This window comes from Tiliqua scincoides, chromosome 1, assembly GCF_035046505.1.
Source record: "Tiliqua scincoides isolate rTilSci1 chromosome 1, rTilSci1.hap2, whole genome shotgun sequence".
Taxonomy (NCBI): domain Eukaryota; kingdom Metazoa; phylum Chordata; class Lepidosauria; order Squamata; family Scincidae; genus Tiliqua; species Tiliqua scincoides.
Window position 1 is genome coordinate 308196691 of NC_089821.1, and position 19402 is coordinate 308216092.

The 19402-nt window shown below is 43.7% G+C and overlaps 1 protein-coding gene across 1 annotated transcript in view; it reads right to left on the reverse strand.

Annotated features, from left to right (window-relative positions):
• ARID4A (AT-rich interaction domain 4A) overlaps nucleotides 1–18853 on the reverse strand; it is a 69191-nt gene extending 50338 nt beyond the window's left edge. Inside the window, exons 1-8 of the mRNA XM_066629740.1 lie at nucleotides 18745–18853; nucleotides 17012–17082; nucleotides 13833–13943; nucleotides 12350–12415; nucleotides 10781–10871; nucleotides 5254–5333; nucleotides 5064–5158; nucleotides 4080–4212 (exon numbers count right to left, since the gene is read on the reverse strand). Coding sequence (XP_066485837.1) covers nucleotides 4080–4212; nucleotides 5064–5158; nucleotides 5254–5333; nucleotides 10781–10871; nucleotides 12350–12415; nucleotides 13833–13943; nucleotides 17012–17017 — 582 coding nt within the window. The 5' untranslated portion in view covers nucleotides 17018–17082; nucleotides 18745–18853. The remainder of the gene's footprint in view (nucleotides 1–4079; nucleotides 4213–5063; nucleotides 5159–5253; nucleotides 5334–10780; nucleotides 10872–12349; nucleotides 12416–13832; nucleotides 13944–17011; nucleotides 17083–18744) is intronic.
• Nucleotides 18854–19402: the final 549 nt, after the last annotated feature.

A 19402-nucleotide genomic window follows, 5' to 3' on the forward strand; every position in this document is an offset into this window, starting at 1 on the left:
CAATATTAGCTGTCATAAGAACTTAAGAAGAGCCCTGCTGCATCAGGCCAAAGGCCCATCTAGTCCAGCTTCCTGTATCTCACAGCGGCACACCAAATGCCCCAGGGAGCACACAAGACAACAGACACAATCTGTTCTTATTCTCAATGCCTTTCCTAATGATCCCAAGCATGGAATTAGCCTTCTTCACTGCCACCGCACATTGGGTCAAAACTTTCAACGAGCTGTCCACAAGAACCCCAAGATCTCTCTCCCAATCTGTCTCAGACAGCTCAGAACCCATTAGCCCATATGTAAAGTTTTGATTCTTTGCCCCAATGTGCATGACTTTACACTTACTTACATTGAAACACACCTGCCATTTTGCTGCCCAGTCTCCCAGTTTGGAGAGATCCTTCTGGAGCTCTTCACAGTCTCTTCTGGTCTTCACCACTTAGAAAAATTTGGCGTCATCTACAAACTTGGCCACCTCGCTGCTTAGCCCTGCCTCCAGGTCGTTTATGAACAGGTTTAAAAGTACAGGTCCCAGGACAGATCCTTGGGGCACTCCATTTTCCACCTCTCTCCGTTGTGAAAATTGCCCATTGACACCCACTCTCTGCTTCCTGGAGGGTTGCAGCAGGCTCCAAGAGGTGTGGGGAGCCTTCCACAGCCCTTCCTGAGGCTTAGAATCTTCAACTGGAGTAATTGCAAAGCACTTCCTGTTCGCAAGAGGCGCTTTGCGATTGTTCCATTTGAAGATTTCAAGCCTCGGGGAGTCCTGCGGAGGGCTGCGCTGGGCTCCCCACACCTCCTGGAACCCGCTACAGCCCTTAGTGACATGATCCTGGGGATCATATTGCTGCCCTCGCCCCCTCCCCCACAAAGACTTACTTTGAGAGTAAATCTTCCAAAAAGTTTGAGAATCAGTAAATGATATCATTACAGAAGTAGAACCATGAAGATTGTCAATGGGTTATTCACACCGTCAACAACAATCCTTAAATCTTTGTACCACCACACCCACACAAAACACATGCACACAAAAGATAGAAATATTTAAGTAAAGGCCCAAATCCATTGGGAAAGCTACGGCTAGAGTTAGCTAGCATTCTGAGTCTCTGCACCAGACAAGTTTCCACTAAAAATGTGAGAAATGCCAATGTAATCTTTGTTGCAGTACAAAGAGCTGCTACCAAAAAATCCAAATAAACCAAACTCCCAGTACATAAGTACAGAATTTACAAGTGACTACAAACGGATCACAGCAAATCTAAATACAATAACTAGGTCCATACACAGACTTGTTTGTAGAAAGAATGACCAAGTAACATCAAGACAGCAACACAGAGTCAGATTTCATCTTTCAGCAGGTATCGTTGGTTTAAATTATATGTTCCCTCTGTCAACTTATCCTCTAAGCCCTAAAGGCCAGAACAAACACAGAAGCCCTATATCATTTCCAAAGGGTGCTCTGTCTTCAGCTTCAGCAAGTCTGCAGTGGAACAGAGTACCTTGTTATGACTGCAAAGGAAGGAGGACAGCCACTAATTCTTTTTTTTTCTTGACAGCTGATCCTTATACACAGATGTTACAACACATACACCTTGGTGAACCTCACAGATCATAATGAGAGACATGGGAGAGAGTGGGGAGAAAGCGAGCCAGCCTCTAGGACAGGGGTGTCAAGCATAAGATCCAGGAGCTGGATGCAGCCCACAAAAGCTTTTTATCTGGTCCTCAGCTGCTGAGCAGTGCTGAGAGGTTACTGTCGAAAGGGCAGCCCACATGAAAATTGGGATCTCCCATAACTTGAAATATGATCAAGATTTGTGTATTTTCTCTTCTGTCATTTGCAGCTAACGAGTTCCTAAGTGAGAAAAAAATATTTTTGGTTATGACCTGTTTAACTGACATCACTTCCTGCCTAATGACATCACTTCCAGCCCTCTGCAGGTGTCACGAATGCTATTCGGCCCACCATATGAAATGAGTTTTGACACCCTGCTCTTGGATAAATAAAACCAACAGGTGTATTTTTTGTGTTTAAACATTCAAAACTCAAGTCAAGTAAAAATCTGACTTGTTTTTATTACACATAATTTATTTTAATTCTTAAAAAAATAAATCAGTTTATTACTTTATAATATCTCAACACGGTGGATGCATTGCTGGAAAACAGAGGGATGTGTAAAACAGCACTATAGAAAGTAACCTAACACTGTTCTAATGTAGGGGTGTTCACAGTACCGTCATCACTACTACTAGTTCACAGTACTAATGCATTAGGTCAGAGCCTGCTGTATACCTGGACAGCACTGTTGTCATTCCTCACATATGGAAATAGTGGAAGAAATTGAGGAGCTACTCCCAGGAGGATGAGTCAGGCTGTGACTCATCCTTGGGATCCTACATAGATTCCCTTCCTACCGGTTCCTTTCCCAAAACATTTCCTGGTAGCAAACGACTAGCTTCATGCTAGTTGGAACACACCACTCTCATTGACACAAAATAATCTAGACAGAATGGGCAGCTCCCAGCTGACCCACAGCTGCAGACCACTGTACTTTTTTTTGCACTGAAATTCTGAATGGTTTTATTGATTTTTTATGATACCCTTTTTATGATACCATAAAAATTACTCCCAGGACAAAGTCCTATAACGAAACATTGGAAGCAGTTTTGTAAGAGGCATTGTTGCAATAGTTATTACCCTATGTGGGATCTTTTCCCCTCCCAACGGACCCAAATACAGAAAGCGTTGTGATATCCCCAGGACTGCAGGGTTGCAGGATATAGACATTCCCCAGATATTAGAATGCCTCAGTTGCTGTAGCTGTCAGCAGCAATACAAGCAAACCAGAAGTTAGGGCATCTGAGTTCATTGAAACAGTTAACATGGCTTTCTGGATCATCACGTACTGGATATTGAAGTTTCTTTACTGTAGTCACTTAAGATTGCTCTTGTTTCAGATGAAATATGAATTCAGTACAAAAGCATTGTATGAGAGACATGGGGTGAGAGCACATTTGGAAAGCAATGGGGAAATCCCCTAAAACAGCACAAAGGCAGCTTCCACTGGAAGGGCCATCCTTTAGAAACTACCACAGTATATTTTCCCCTTGCCACATCCAACAGCCTCCCGTCCCTCAGGAGCACTCAAGACGAGCAAAGATGCACAAACTGGGGGCTCCTTAACATAAATACAATGTAACATCATGCCACCTGCATAGACGGTCAGATAAAGAGCACAGACATTTACTCTCTTCCTCACGGAAAAGACACAATGTTTTCCAAAGAAACTATCACCCCTTGCTTCTGGAAACCGAATATAATTAATCAATAATTAATCATATAATTAAGCTTAACAAGAGGCCAGTTCTATCATTCCACCACCACCTGCCAATGCAGCTATACCAAAATGGCTACCACTGCATCCTGGGGGGGGGGGGGAATCAGGACGATTGGGAGCGATAATGGAAAATATTTTCTTACCTCTTCTAAACCTCCCAATTTCCAGTGGGTCTCCTTCGACCTGCACCAGCTCAGTTCCACTCCCTTACAGCTCCCTTACCTTCTCCGGTGGGCATGGTGGGGTCTGTCGATGGGGTTACAGTGCTACTGTCTCTAGCAGCAGTGCTTGGAAAATGGCTGCTGACTGAGCACTGTCATAAACGCTTCTGCACAACAGCCCAATCCTGAATAGGATTGCGCTGTAAGTGTACTTGCATGTGTACAAAGAGCTAAACTGAAATCTTTTTTTTCCCCACAATGGTTCTCATCTCCAAGCATGAACATTATATAGTGTGCCACAAGATTCAAACTTGATTCCCAAACTCTTCAACATCTACATTTCTAATTTTCAAAGTAATCACAAAATGATGTGTTCAAAATCCAACTCATGCAGGACTCTCAAGGGCATAATTTATTCTTTAAAACGTGTACCCCATCTTTCTTTGTGGAATAATAACAGAGCTACAAGGTACCCAAATCTTATTTCAAAAGGAGTATTTGTACCAAGAATCTTCCAATGGCGTCTCCATCTGTAAAAATAAACTCCTTTTTGTAGTATGAATTCCCTAATATACTTCTAACTTACCAAAGCTGGATACCAGTCTTCCTTGTCAGAGTTGGGTGTCACACTGACAATTGCACCAAGTAATTCATCGTTAAGACGTCTCTTATCATCCTCCTCCTCTTCGCTACTTTCTTCCTCTTTTTCATCTTCATTACTAAAGGATTAAAATCATAGTGATTTAGACAGGCTGAATACAATCAAAACTAGAACACAACCTCATCATAGTCAAGTACATTGGGCTCAATATATCAAGAGCAGCTCAGCAACCATCATGGTCAGTGGATAACACTGTTTTAGTGCAAACCTATTGGCCCCCTGAGCTGCAAGGACCATAAGGCTTCCAGATCAGAACTGAATTTTCTCAACTATACTTGCCTGCACGCCTAATCCAGAACTGACTGCTTCCTCAGTTCCACAATCATTCATTCAGTTTACCACCTCTAAAGTTAACTATCCAACACTTCTTAGCTGCAAGAAAATTTAAACCAAGTCTGAGGTTCTCTTAAATATATCTCTTGCTTTTAAAAGCACTTCTCTGCGCTTAATTTTATTTCCTCTTATAGCCATTCTTCCTCCTCCCAACCTCTTTTGTCTTTTACTTCCACACTCAGCTCCACATCTTTTCCTATCACGGACAGCCTTTTCCTACAAATAATCATGTTGTGTCCTCCTTCAGGAAAGTAGGACCATATCTATTCTATGCTTAATAAAAACAAGACACTCATACTCAAGTCCTATACTAAGAAAAGTTGGATTCTGCAATTAAACAAATTACGTAAATTTATTTCATATTTTGCATAATTTTTTCTGCTTTTGTCAATTACAAAGAATAGCAAGGAGCTTTGCAGGGCACTGACATCCTGCAAAGCTGTCTAACGTCCTGAAGCTGTCTAACTTCTGGTTAATTAATCTGTTTTTCCAAGAACCCTAAGATGTTTGTGATGGCCCCTTCAGTTTGAGAAAAACTCAGGATTATAACTGGCTAATATGGCATCAACTGCTCACACAGGAAGAGATGATCTCCTTCCCCTGTTGGACTTCTTCCCAATGACTGGTGTTCCAAAGTGCTCTGGGTTTGTTAGTGGCAGCTGGTCAAGTGTCTGGGGGAAAAAAGGAAGAAATAAGACAGCTTGCTCATTTTCTAGCTGCCAAAGGGGGAGGAGGTTTGAATGTGTAAGATTTAAAACAGGCCTACCTCACTTTCTGCAAAATGCCGCTCCCCCTTCAAACACAATGATGTTCGTCTCAATGTTCTCTCATCACCGTCATCAAACACTGAATAAAGCCAAACAAATAATTATATGAAAAAATAGCATTTTTATTTGTGAACACAACTAAATGGCAAGTGTTAAATGTTCAGATAAAATACTCCTCTGAGGAATGAGTAATTCTGAGTTGTATGTGAAGTCCTTGGTCCTGAAGTGGCAGCAGCAGGGAAGTTCACTTCTGTGAGCTTACTTCTGTGTGTACTTTTTTCCTCCACTGTTCAAGTGTTTAATGACTTTCATCAAAACTTTTTGAGTTTGTGGATGCTAAAGCCACTGCCAACCTTTGCCTCACTTGCTGCTTCAACACAAGGATATTGTGTACAGCCTATTCTTACATGGGGCTTCCAGGGATTTAATGCATTTTTATTAAAAATGAGCATCCAAAACAAAAAAACACATAACATGCTGAAAGAAGTTCCCTCTCAGTTCCCTCTCTGTTGCTCACTCACACCTATCCCTCAACAAGACAAAATGCCAAACAATTGTAGTCCTCTTGCCCAACGCAACGTAGCCCAGTTCAATGTAGCCCTCTTGCCTAGCTCAAGAACATCTAAACAGTTACAGACAGAGAATACTGGCATTCATTTTTCCTAATATCATTACCCAACCGTCATCTTAAGCCCTTTCTAATTGCACCCCTGAACAAAAAGGTCACCCAATTTGTATGTTAAAAACCGCACAGAGAGCAAGGTTCAGAAAATGCTGCTTATTTCAAGACCAACAACAGAAACTGAACCACCAATAGTTCAGCTGCCACCTCCAGAAACAGATGCCAGAGTAAGGAAAGCATGAACTGCAAGAAACCGACTCCTACAACCTCTCAAGCAAAATAAGTGGAGGTCAAGCACTTAGTTTCCATCCAGCAGAACGAAGACTCACCTGACCTCCGGATAGTCCCTCAGTCTACTGAGCACGAAACAACCCTGCTGAGCATCGTTTTTGTGACCCTCATCACTATTTTACAAAATCAACCAGACCTCCCCAGGCCACATTATGTATTGGTCTGTAGATAGCAACCTACTCCAATACACTCTTGCACAGGTCTGAATGACAGTAACAGAAAGCACTGCTATTTTCCAAAATATGGAAGCAAAATGAATTGGCTTAAAGGTTAAACAATAATGGAAAATCTCTCTGTTAAATGATCAGGTGGGATTCTCCTGCCTGCGGGGGGGGGGGGGCGCAGAGGAAATACATCAGACACTGAAACAGCACAATCCCATTTAATCTAAATTCAGTTTTTAAACCACGAGGATGGGAAGGGACGAAGGTTCACATCACCAGTCAGATCTTTCCATCAGGAAGATTAGCTGGAATAAATGACAAGCCAAACAATCTGTGTGTTAGATCTGCCTTGAGGCCACCTTGCAGTAATGATCATCACCAGCAAAGTAGCACCATCCACGCATGTGGGGTTTCACAGATCCTGTTTTTCGCAGAAAAAACAGATCCTTGTTTAGAAAGCTCTCAAGGCCAGTTCATACACTGAAATTCAAATCCCAATTAGGAGCTAGCTGTGCATTGCCAGACAACTTTCTCCCAATGGATATGATTCTCAAGAATGCCCCATAGAGTCTAATCTTATATAAATTCTTTCTAATGTGGTACAACCACTCTTGTACCTTCCTGCTGCTACAAACAGCCCTACCATATCTAGAGCTATGTGCAGCTAAACTATTGTTCTTACTCAGTTTAGACATGCTTGATTTTCTATCAGGAGCAGGCTGCAAGAGAGTGCAAAATTTGTGCAGGATTTAAAATGTCTTGTATGCAGACTGAAAAATCTTCATAAGAGAGTAAGCAAGAAACTGTACCTCCAAATCAGGTTGGCACCATTAAAGAAGGCAAACATTTGCTTTCTCTGAGTGCAGATTACAAGAGTAAGGAGCCAAACAAATTCAGAAGAGATCCAGACTGTGGAAAAATTACCTGGATGATGAACACTGTTCCATTGCTAATCTGCAGAATTATGGGGCACACAAAGCAATGAGGAATGTACGAGGTGATAAACCACTGGCTAACCAAATGTGTTAACAGTCAAAGTGCTAGCCGAACTCTGGTTCACATTACCAACACAAGAATATAACATGCAGGGCTCTACATATATCTTTCACAGTAGGAACAGGTTGTATGCCTGATCTCTAAGTCATGCTTTAGGAGAGGTGCAGACCATACAGGAGCCATGTATGTAGCACGACAGCTAGTAAATCAGAGCAGTTAAGAACCTAAACTACCAAACATAACTTCTTTCAAATCACACCTGATCCATAAACTCATTAGGTGGCCTTTGGCAAGCTACTCCTCTTCAGCTACAATATGGGGGGAAATGGTGTTTGCTTACCTTACAGGGTTGTTCTAAGAATTAAACAAAGATAATACCCGTGAAGTAAATACCCGTGAAGAAAGAGCTGCATAAATACTAAGTAGTTAGTTACTTCCCCACAGTTTTCCTCTCCAACTAAGAATCTATATAGTACACAAAATTACATCAGCATTGTATCAATTTTCACTATTTCAGCTATCTGTAGCACAGCTTTCCAAAATGCAACAAATCAATTTTTTTTAAAGTCATACTAGAGGTATCAGACAGAATGAAAGCTTGCAATTAACAATAATTTAGGAGTATTTTGCAGAAAGATTAAATTTTCCGCTACAAATACTCTGTTAAGTACACTGTGAAGAGAATGGACAAGCACCTAGCTTCTCAATTTCTTTTTTTTTTTAGCCACTCTTCCATCGAATCATCTTCCACTTGTTTCTCCAAGCTAAGTATTCTTTGCTATTCCAAATCTCCTTTCTTTTTAATTTACTTCTCATGCAACCTACTTCAAGTTAAAATGCTGCCTAAACATAACCTTCACAATGCATTTTTTAAGCTGTCCTTAACAGAACATTGTTAAGGACCTACAAAAAAAAATGAAGATTTCTAGAACAATTGAGAGTCACTGCTGCACTCTCTTATAACTGCTACTGCTAAATCTGGAAGAATCTGGTGATTTTTTTCCCCCTCAGTAGGAGATATCCTTGGGAAAAATATACTTTACCATTAAAAAAATGATTACTGAAACAAAAAATAAATGAGTGAAAGAACTCTCCAAAAGTAGTTAGAAGAAAATGGAAAAACAGACAACTAAGCAGAACACTACACAGAACTGATTCATTTGCTTCAGAGTTCTCGTGTGAAAGAAGCAAAAAAGAATTACAATTTAGGAGCATTTCAGGGCAAAATAGAAGTGAATTCTAAATACAAATATTATCTTCATAGACTGTAGGGGTGAAGCTGAGAGAGAACATGATTGACACATCTACGACTCACTTAAAGCCCAATCCGAGCCAAATTTCCAGTGCCAATGCTGAGCCAAGAGGCCAGTTGCTCTAGCTGTTTTGTTTAAGGCCAACTTAGCTGTTTTATTGTTTTGTGGTTGTGTATTCCATTCCATGCCACTCCAACCTGAATGAAAGAGAGCCAACTGTGGGCATATCTTGAACTGTAGGCAACTAAACAGAAGTCTGAAAGTCCCAAGGATCAAAGTCAATATTCATTGACTTGGTTTGCCAAAACCTGCTTTCTTACTCTCAAATGCAATAAAATAAAAAAATTACAATATGAAACAAATGTCTTAATATAAAACAAATGCCTTGTTCAGGTAAAGATACCCATTTCATTGTAGTATAAGGTATTTGATATAAGAAGCAAGTGGATTAAGAATGATTGCCAAAGAATCAATTCGTAAGGTAGAGATGAGATGATAAATAGCAACAATGAAAGAAAAAAAATGGTGTGTTCAAGATGGTGCTTTGCCTACTGATAATAGTAAATATAAGCCAGACTAAAGGGACAAGCAGAAGTTATAAGTTTTGAGAGCTTCAGGCTCTGAACAGATGAATGTGCTTCAGCCAGCTTTCCAGAAAATGGCATTTCAGCACAAATCCATCAAAGCACAGAAACATTTTCAGGGAGTCCATATAACTATTGCTAACTGGGGTAAGAGGTACCTTTCAAATTGGTGTCCTCTTATATTTAGCAAGAAGCTGACGGAACATACCAAGATCCAGGTCTACAGAGCTTGCGTCCTGAGTACACTTCTGTACTGCAGCGGGTCATGGACTCTTCGCTCACAACAGGAGAGGAAACTGAACGCTTTCCACATGCGCTGCCTCCGATGCATCCTCGGCATCACCTGGCAGGACAAAGTTCCAAACAACACAGTCCTGGAACGAGCTGGAATCCCTAGCATGTATGCACTGCTGAAACAGAGAAGCCTGCGTTGGCTCGGTCATGTCGTGAGAATGGATGATGGCCGGATCCCAAAGGATCTCCTCTATGGAGAACTCGTGCAAGGAAAGCGCCCTACAGGTAGACCACAGCTGCGATACAAAGACATCTGCAAGAGGGATCTGAAGGCCTTAGGAGTGGACCTCAACAAGTGGGAAACCCTGGCCTCTGAGCGGCCCGCTTGGAGGCAGGCTGTGCAGCATGGCCTTTCCCAGTTTGAAGAGACACTTGGCCAACAGTCTGAGGCTAAGTGGCAAAGAAGGAAGGCCCATAGCCAGGGAGACAGACCAGGGACAGACTGCACTTGCTCCCGGTGTGGAAGGGATTGTCACTCCCGAATTGGCCTTTTCAGCCACACTAGACACTGTTCCAGAACCACCATTCAGTGCGCGATACCATAGTCTTTCGAGACTGAAGGTTGCCAACAATGAAAACAATGAATATTTAGCAGGGGAGAGCAACTGTCTCTCTTCACCCCAGTATGGCATCTTTTCCAGTGGCAGCTCTAAAATACAACTTTGAGCTATAAGTGATGGACCCAATAATTCTTCCCCATATAGAACACTCCTTGCATGTTCAAAATTAGCATGCCAGGAAGATGCTTTTAACATGACTGATCGAACAAGAAACAACCCCATATAGTGCAGTCTGTAGTCTACGGAGGTGAAGTCCAGCAACAGATACAACATAGAGAGATCATATGGAGCATGGATCAAATCAACAAGATGAGAAACTTTTGATACTACTTTTGATCAAGAAACAACTTGATGTTGAAGTTCCACTGAACCTAGTCCCAGAGCTCTTGCACGCAATGAAAGTACAACACCACTTATTTCTTTTCTCACCATGGAAGACTACATAGCTACCAACATGTCACGCTAAAGGAGCACCTTGCTGATTTCAGCTGCAACAGAGACCACAGATAAAAGAATATTCTCTCTCTGACCTATTCAACAGCAGCCTTAAAATAACAAAATTAAAGTGTTTAGTTAGTCTCACTTCCCAATTCCAAAATACTGCGACACAGTTGAGCGAAGAAAGCAATCAAACAATATTTTTGTGAAAATTAGATAGTTACGAGAATTACCCAAGGCACATAAGATGTTGAAAATACATCTCAGTGCCAGTGAAACATATTTCATTTCAGGTTTTAGTGCCAGAGTAGGACTATTCCTCACCTACAGTATACCAACTGGCGTCTGTCAGTTTACTGATGATGGCTTCTTGAAAGGATCCATCAGGCATCTTGGTTTCAACAACTGCACCAACCTACAGTGTGGAAGATGAAGATTACGCTTAACGTCTCTTTAAAGATTGAAGATAAACATTATGCTTAAAGTCTTCTTCAAGATTAAATAAATGCCTTTATTTTAGATTACAAGCACTACAATATTCTACAAACTCTCAATACCTACAGTACAAGGAAGTATAAACATCCTTCTGGCAAGAGGATCATCCCATTCATACTGCCTCCCAGGGTCCCGGCCTCCCCATTTTCCAGTTGGGATGCAGGAACTGGACCATGTTTTCAGCAAAGAGCAGTATGCCTGGGATTCTTCCATGTTTATTCACTGTAGAAGAGGAAGTGTCAGGAATCCTGGTGCATCTGTCCTCCCTCCCTTGGTATGCTGCCCCTGTCCATATACTGCCATGCAGGGAGAGGGAGTCCATATAAGCATGGGGCTTCCCCACTCAGCAGAAAGCAGTGGATGCATCCAACATGGTGGCTTAGTTTCCTGAAGCCTACTTCCCCACAGTCAGACTAAGAACACAATCTTATGCATGTCTACTTAAAAGTAAGTCCCACTGTGTTAAATTGGGCTTACTCCCAGAAAAGCAGGTATAGGATCACAGTTTTAATATACCCAAAAGCAATGATTAAAATAAAAGCAGCAATAAAGCCTTGTAAAGAAAATGATCACCCTCAATTCAGACAGTATCAGTTGCACTTAAACCAGCTGATTTAAAAACAGTACTTAAGCGCAAGAGTTTTATCCGGATCATGACCCACATGTGCTGTATTGCCAGCTGAGCAGCACATGGGTTCTGTCACAGAACCATACAGTAAATGAGGACTACTACACAGAGGTCCACTTTGGATTCAGAAACTTTGTAACAAGTGTTACAGGACTCTTAAGAAAATAGCTACATAAAACTTAAACACTGCACCAAAATAAAGTGCAGTATTTAATTCCCATTCTCCTATCCCCAATGCAGCACTACTAAAAGTGGTGGTCAATGGACTAGCGTTGGTCCACAAGCCACCAACTTCCATTTCACAGTAAATTTTGAGAAAAGAAACAATAATATGGCAGAAATATGGTGCTGGTTCCTGGCACGGGGAGGGGGGAGACACATTGCTAGTCTACCACATCAGATAGTTTTGAGTAGTACTGCTCCAAGGATGGCTCACATGATTTAGAATCACAACCACCACCACCAAATATGACACACTGAAGTAACTAGCAAACAACCAAACACAAAGCACTATCAACAGAAAGTTCACTTTTATATCACGTTCTTCCTTTTAATGATTGTCTCTCTCAGTTTCTGAAACTATTTATAGGTCTTCTCTCTCACGCAACAACAGCGCAAAAAAAGGAATATATATTTGGTAACATTTCAAGAACTAAAAACAAACAAGAAGACTTACACTATTCAGCAGCCTTTGAATCAGGCCAACAAATTTTTAAAAAGAGGTTTTGAATTTACTGATTTACTGGGAAAAAAGCAGCATGCATACATACCCTTAGTGGTCCTTTCACTTGGTCATCTTGAACTAACTGTGCTGAATTATCTTGTTTTAAGACCACCTACATATTTTGAGGGAGATTTCAAAACATATCAACTTTACTTGCATAGCAATCAAAAGTTATACATATGGTGCAATCCTAGGCATGTCTACTTAGAACTAAGTGTGCTTTCAATGAGAGTTACAGAAGAGATGAGAATCCTATGAAGAGTGCATAAAACTGCAGTGGTAATTTACTAAATATATCACCATCCAGATTAGAACAGGCTTCTAAGCAACTGCTTTCTGGGAGCTAGGTCTGTGTCCCTCAAGAACACAAAACGAAATGACAAGAAATTTACATGTAACTCAAGCTGCTGCGCAGCCAACACAATTCAGTGCATGGTATTTACCTAGTTATATAATACAAACTACCTTAACAAATCAGCAATAAAAGTTTCCTAAATCAAAACTTACAAAGAGAAAAATATCTAAATTCTTGACCCCATCTGACACAATGGACTCTAGCCACAAAGGGTCATGTCAAAATTGATCGGTTACCTTTAAGATGCTCAAAATTTTGTTCATTATGAAACAAGATACTGACAGTACTACAACTTTACCTGTTAATGGGATATTAGATCCATTAAAAATACACTTTTCTATGATCAATGGCTGAACAAATCACCATTTTTTGGCTACACCTGCAACTGGACCATTAGGTCTCTGATAACACAGCTGACTACTTGATTAGAGCTCTATTAATGGTCTAGCAACTGTGGACCTACACATTCTTCCTTCAGAAATCTTTATTTTAAAACTCAGATTCCTAGGTAACATATAGGTGACCTAAGAAGGATTCATATTAGAAGATTATAACCCTCCTATCAGGACATATTTATTATTGTCAGCAACTGCTTTTCAAGATTTATGGCAGACATGAACAGGTGCTCAGTAGACCACTTTTCTCCTGTCCCACCTTGCCACTTAAATCATTTCTGCCTGAGTTGCATATATGCAACAGGGATCAAATACGTACACCTATGGGTTGGGCAGAAATGAGTTAATTGGCCAAGAGGAAAAACAGCCAAATATTACATACACAATTGTAAGTTCCTGCTGTTGAAGATTAACAAGTTTTCAATAAGCTTTATGCTCCCAAACTACCCTCTCTTGGGATGGGGCAATAACTCAAAAACAAGCACATGCTTTTCATGCAGAAGGGTCCCAGGTTTATAGACTACCTCTCATCCAATGACCCCAAGACATTTTACAAAACAACAAGCAGAAACACAACCCATAAGAGATCAAGCAAGCAGGTTTCAATTCCCAGCAAGTTCAGTTAAAAAGAATCTTAGGGAGCAGAAACTGCAAAGTCTCTGCCTCAGACCATGGAGAGCTGCTGACAGTCACAGCAGGCACCATGGCTTTGACAGACCAACAACAAACAATTATTTGTATGAGGTCTTTGACATGCTGCCACCAGTGTTTCATCTTACCTTGACTTTCACCAGCCTTTTTACTGTCTTGATCTTTGCTTCACAGAAGGCACCCCTGTACTTGGCACTGACATCAGTCCCCACTGTCAGGTAGGCAGGCTCATCTGCTGCCTAAGGAACACAAACAAGTTACATTAGGTAAAAGCATTAAATGCACTTTGCAGGTTCCTGATCCATAAATCCAACTTTAGCATAACCACAAAGTAACACACAGGGAAACACAAACCCATTCTCTTCTTGCAAGCATTACAAGCATCTCTAGGATATACCCACTGTCAGTGGCTCAGTGGCAAGTCAAGGTCTAACAGTCTGAAGGGCCAGATTTGCAGTTTGGAGAGTTATAGATTCAGTTTTGTCACAGAACATCTAACAGCTCTGGCTGGTGCAGCAGTCACAACCTTTTCTGGACAAACAGGCTTGCCACTATTATCCTTGCTCTAGTAATTTCAGAATTAGACTACTCTCATGTGCTCTATGGGGATGCCTTTGAAGATTTCTTGGAAATTTCAGTTCATACAGAATGCTGCGATGAGGCTCTTAAGTGGGACTAAGCACACTAAACAAATCTCACCAGCCGCTGAAACAGCTTCAATGTTTGCCAGTCCATTTTCAGGCACAAAGTGCTTTGAGATCTGAAACAGTTTGGGAGGGGTGTATCTGAAGGACCATTTATTACCATATAAATCTGCTAGGACACTCTGTAAGGCTACCAAAGACCCTATTCTAGGTTGTCCTCTGACTCAGGTTAACAAAACAACAGAAAAAGAAGAGGTCTTTTTGGTCATAACCCACAAGAGCTTAACTGGTGACAGCGTGTCCAAAGACAAAATATGTCTTTGGGTGAGCTTCATTGTAGTTACTCTCACTGTGGGAATTTTTGTGATGCTCCTGCACTGTTTTTAATGGCTCTGGTTCTTACTGTATTTATCTTATTATCTTTGCTTTGTAAACTACTTTGAAAACTAAGGAAAACTTTCTAACTGAATATCATAACACTGGAGAAGCATTGTACACATGCAGTCTAGCCAACTTTAGGAGTACTATGAGCCTAACAACTTCATGACAGTCTATTTCAGTGGTTCTCAAACTGGTGGGTTGCGACCCACCAGTTCATGTAACGCTTCCCCATCACTTTAAGGGGCGGGGGAAAGGGAGGGAGGCAGAGACGCAATCTCCAGGATCGCTTTGCACTTACTTCAAGAAGGCAGGGCTGCAGCAAGCTGCAGGAGGTGCGGGGAGCCCTGTGCATCACTCTCCGAGGCTTGAAACGTTCGCCAAAACCAGGCACAAAGCACTTCCGTTTTGCAGGAGGTGCTTTGCACCTGCTTTTAGCAAATGTTCCAAGTCTCCAGGAGCGTTGTGCAGGGCTGCGCAGGGCTCCCCGCACCTCCTGCAGCCCTGCCTACATAACGCGAGTGCAAAGCACACACCCCCCGTTAGCGATGCAATCATGGGGATCCAATCGCTGCCTCCCTCCCCTTCCCCACAAGAATTTACTGAGGGAGTAAAACTCCCTCAAAGTTTGAGAACCTCTGGTCTATTTAAATAGGTTTAATGAATCCATTCAGAAAAAAATGCTGCCCTAAAAAACACAGAAAAATTGGTTTTAAGAGTGGCAAATAGGACTCATCTTACCCTTTACTGTGTCATTCCTCCTGCTCTATCTACTGCTTTAGGTTCCACTCCTCAATCACTGCTGTTTGAAAGAAATTATGGGCACTGGACACATCATGTCCCCAGAGAAATATATATGTTTCTGCAGAGTTTAGACTAATCTTTATTGATGACAATGTCAAACATTTACTACAAATTAAGAATCACAATAGATCTGCAGAAGTTCTACAAGCGCAGGTTATATGCATTCTTTGCCACAAATAACAGGTAGCAGCAGCCATTTTATTTTAAAGGGACACAAAATTTTTCATGACAATTTTCTCCTGCTACTACCTCTGCACATTCCAAAAAACAAGCACCTGGATACCATCGCCTCAGAGGTCAACCTTGTCATGACTAACAATAGGACAGTGGAGCAGATGTCAGTACAACAGCCTACTTATTAGTAAGTACTGCATCTTAAATAACTTGATCGTAACACGCTTTACTCAGTAAATCCCACTGTGTCCAGTGGGGTTTGCTCTCAGGCAGATATGCACTGGTTGCAACTTTGCAGAGTTCAAATAATAAAATATATCCTTATGTTTTAAGAATACTTATTTTATATACTCTTAGGTTTCAAGGTTTGAGATTACAATAGCAGATTTGCAAACAAATTACATTTACGTAGAACAACAGACAACACAGAGACCTGCATCACCCAAAGAAATAAGTTTTGCCATGAGTCTCGGACACGGCACACTATTTTCTCTTGGAGGTTACTGATAAATATATTAACAAAAATGTTCAGTAGTCGTTGGTTAAAGAGAAATCAGTCAGCTCCATGCTTGTCTAGAAAAATCTAGTAAGCCAACATCAAAATAATTACAGCTCTTATAATCTAACACACACAACATGAGTTTAAACTGTTAACAAACTGAGCTTCAGATCAGAAATATTAAACACAATTCTATAAACTGAATTGGGAGGACAGAGGCAAGAAAGTGTTAGCACTACCACTACTGACGAGATTATCTCTGATGCCTCATAACAGAAGGAAAGTACCAAAGAGCAGGAAAAACTCAATTTATTCCTGAAATGTGCCAGACTACTGCAGACCAAAATAAACTTCTTACATGTATCTATTTCCATCACGCTTCAATATAAAAACATCACAATTATACAGCAGAATCTTGCCAACAAATCTTTTCATACTACAGATATTTTTTCTGTCTATCTTTATGGGCAACTTTAACGCCTCTAAATTTTATCTAAACTGATAGTTTTGGCAGGCCATAAAAACAAAGGATGCGCTTTGTAAACTCTCAACAAAAATGTAGAAAAGAATCAAGAGAGCAAAACTCAGTGTTTGGATAGTGCTACACAAGATTTGGTCAACTTCAGTCCAAACAGGGAGCTAATGGGATCTTTTTCCCAACATCTGCAGGTTTCCTCTACTCTTTACAGCACTGCAGTACATTTGTTAAATATACACACTGATGCTGCAGGCAGGCAGGCAAACTTATTGTCTAAGTGACATGATGGTTATTATCACCAAACACATGATGAGAAACAAGGAAATTTACCTTCATATTTAAAAGGTTATTTGAGGGATTCCAGCTCAAAAGGTTTCTTTTTACCACAGCTGAAGGAAAATCTAGATGAGAAACAAAAAGAAAGGAGATGGTCAAACACATTCACATGCTTATGACAGCTCAGAAAAGTAGCTGGTTGACAATTAAACACACCCCTCTCAACAGTGCGAACAACACACGCCCTCTGCATCCTTAGAACAACCCACTCCAGGCCTAACACACATTGGCAAGGCCAGAGGAAGTGAGCCATATGACATCTTCTGGTTGACAAGCAGCTACTACTGGTAACTTCTCCCCACTTTAATGCTCTCTCCTCCTCCTCAGGATCCTCTCAGTGTGTCAACCATCAAAACCGTGGCTACCTTTTTCTCTGCAGCAGGAGGAAGGAAGAGGCTGAGATCAGGAAACAAGAGCAAAGAAAAGACAAGGTGTTCCCACTCCTCCAGTCCCTCTCAGTTTACATAAATTTGAAAGTAAGTGAAATATACAGGAGTAAGGAAGCTGCCCTCTACCAAAAAGCTCTGTGACAGGCCAGTCCCACACAGACACACCCTCTGTTTACTACTCTTTCAGCTTGAACAGTGGGGTCATGTGGAGGGTGGGGAGGCAGAACCTCCCACCAGAGTCTTTCAAAAGGCAGAGTGGGTGAGGAGACAGGTGAGGCAAAGTCTCCCCGTTGGACTCTGTGTGTGCAGGTTGTGTGTGCTTGCACTTCTTGAAGGCTTCTGATGGGGAGGCTCTGCCTCACCTGCCTCCCCACCCACCCCACATCCCTGGTGGGGACTGATTTCCAAGTGGGCAAAGGACTGCCACAACTTCCTTTCTCCCCCCATGACACTCCCCAGTCATTTCCACCCACAAAAGGGGGGCAAACAGGGATGTGTGGTGGGTGGGGAAGCATCACCAACCTTCCATCCTTCCCAGCACCCCGTCTCCAACCCACAGCGACCCTCTGCTTGCCTTCCCTCTTTCAGGGCACCCTCCCCAGCCACTTCCCCAAAGGCCTCCACTCCCCCCAGCCAAACACCACAAGGGTCACATGATGCTCCCAATAGCCTAAGCCCGCCCCCAGCACCAAATAAGGCTGGAGTTGTGCTTCTTCCCTGAGGCCTCTTGCCCCCCCCCAAGAGATGCCTTTCTCCTCAGCAGGGCCTCTGCATGTGGGGAGGCATGTTGGGGGGGCTGCTAGGAAGCGTGTTGGGGGCTGAAGGAGAGCTGAGAGGGGCGGGGGGGGCTACTGGGAAGAGTGTTGGGGCTGAGAGGAAGCTGCTGGGGGGCTGTGTTGGGGGTTGAGGAGAAGCTGTTGGGAAGCTCTTGGGGCTGAGAGGAGGCTGCTGGAGGACTGTTAGAAGTGAGTTGGGAGCTGAAGGGAAGCTGCTGGGGAGCTCTTGAAAAGCGTGTTGGGGGGCTGTTGGGAAGCTCTCGGGGGCGTGTTGGGGGCTGGGGGGCTGCTGGGGGCGTGTTGGGGCGGCCCCGCCCCTACGGACGCTCACCCCCCTCAGAGGGCGGTCCTCCTCAGCCCCCAACACGCCTCAGAGCGTGACAGCGGAGGGGGAGACGAGGCTCGCCTGGGGGCCCGGGAAGGAAGGAAGAGGCGCCTTCCGCGAGGGCGCCCTGCGGAGCGGAGGCCGGAGCAGACGCGTCCTGCCGGGGAGCGCCACTGGCCCTGGCCGCGCCTCCCCCCCCCCAAGCGCGAGCGGCGCCCAGCCTCCCCGCAAACTCACAGCCGAGGACGATCCGGGGCGGGAGGCGCCCTGCCCGCACTGCGCGCGAGAGACGGAGCGGCGACGGTGGTGGCGACGGGCGGCTCGGCTCGGCTGGGCTCTGCTGCGCTCCGGCTCCGCCCCCTCCCGCCCCGACGGCCGGACGCGGCGCCACCCGCCTCCCGCTCTGGGCCGGCCCCGCGCGCCTCCCAATAACAAGCTTGGAGAGGAGCTGCGCCGGACTCGCTGCGCGGCTCCGATTGCCCCGCCCCGCCCGTGACGCGCGGGCCCGCCCCGCCTCGCCCCGCCCCTCGGCGCACCCCATTGGGCAGCGCCCCCTCTGCCCTGCCCCCTCTCCCGGCGGAGGGGAGGAGCCTTCCCATTGGGCCGACCCCGGAACCGCGAAGCCCCGTTGGGCGCTGCGGACTTCAGAGAGGAGTGAGGGCGACGATCCCACCAATCGCCTGCCGGGAGGCTCTGTGGTTGGTGCGAAGTGTTGCGAGCGGGGATTGGCCGAGGCCGGCGGGGCAGGAACAAGGAGGAGGACGGCGGGGGAGGCGGGGCGGTCGCTGATTGGCCGGCGCGGCGCGTCTCCTGGAAACGGAAAGTGGGTGGGCGGGGCCTGGGAGGAGGGTGCCCGCGTCGCAGTGCGCATGCGCGGCGCGGCCTGGAAGGCTTA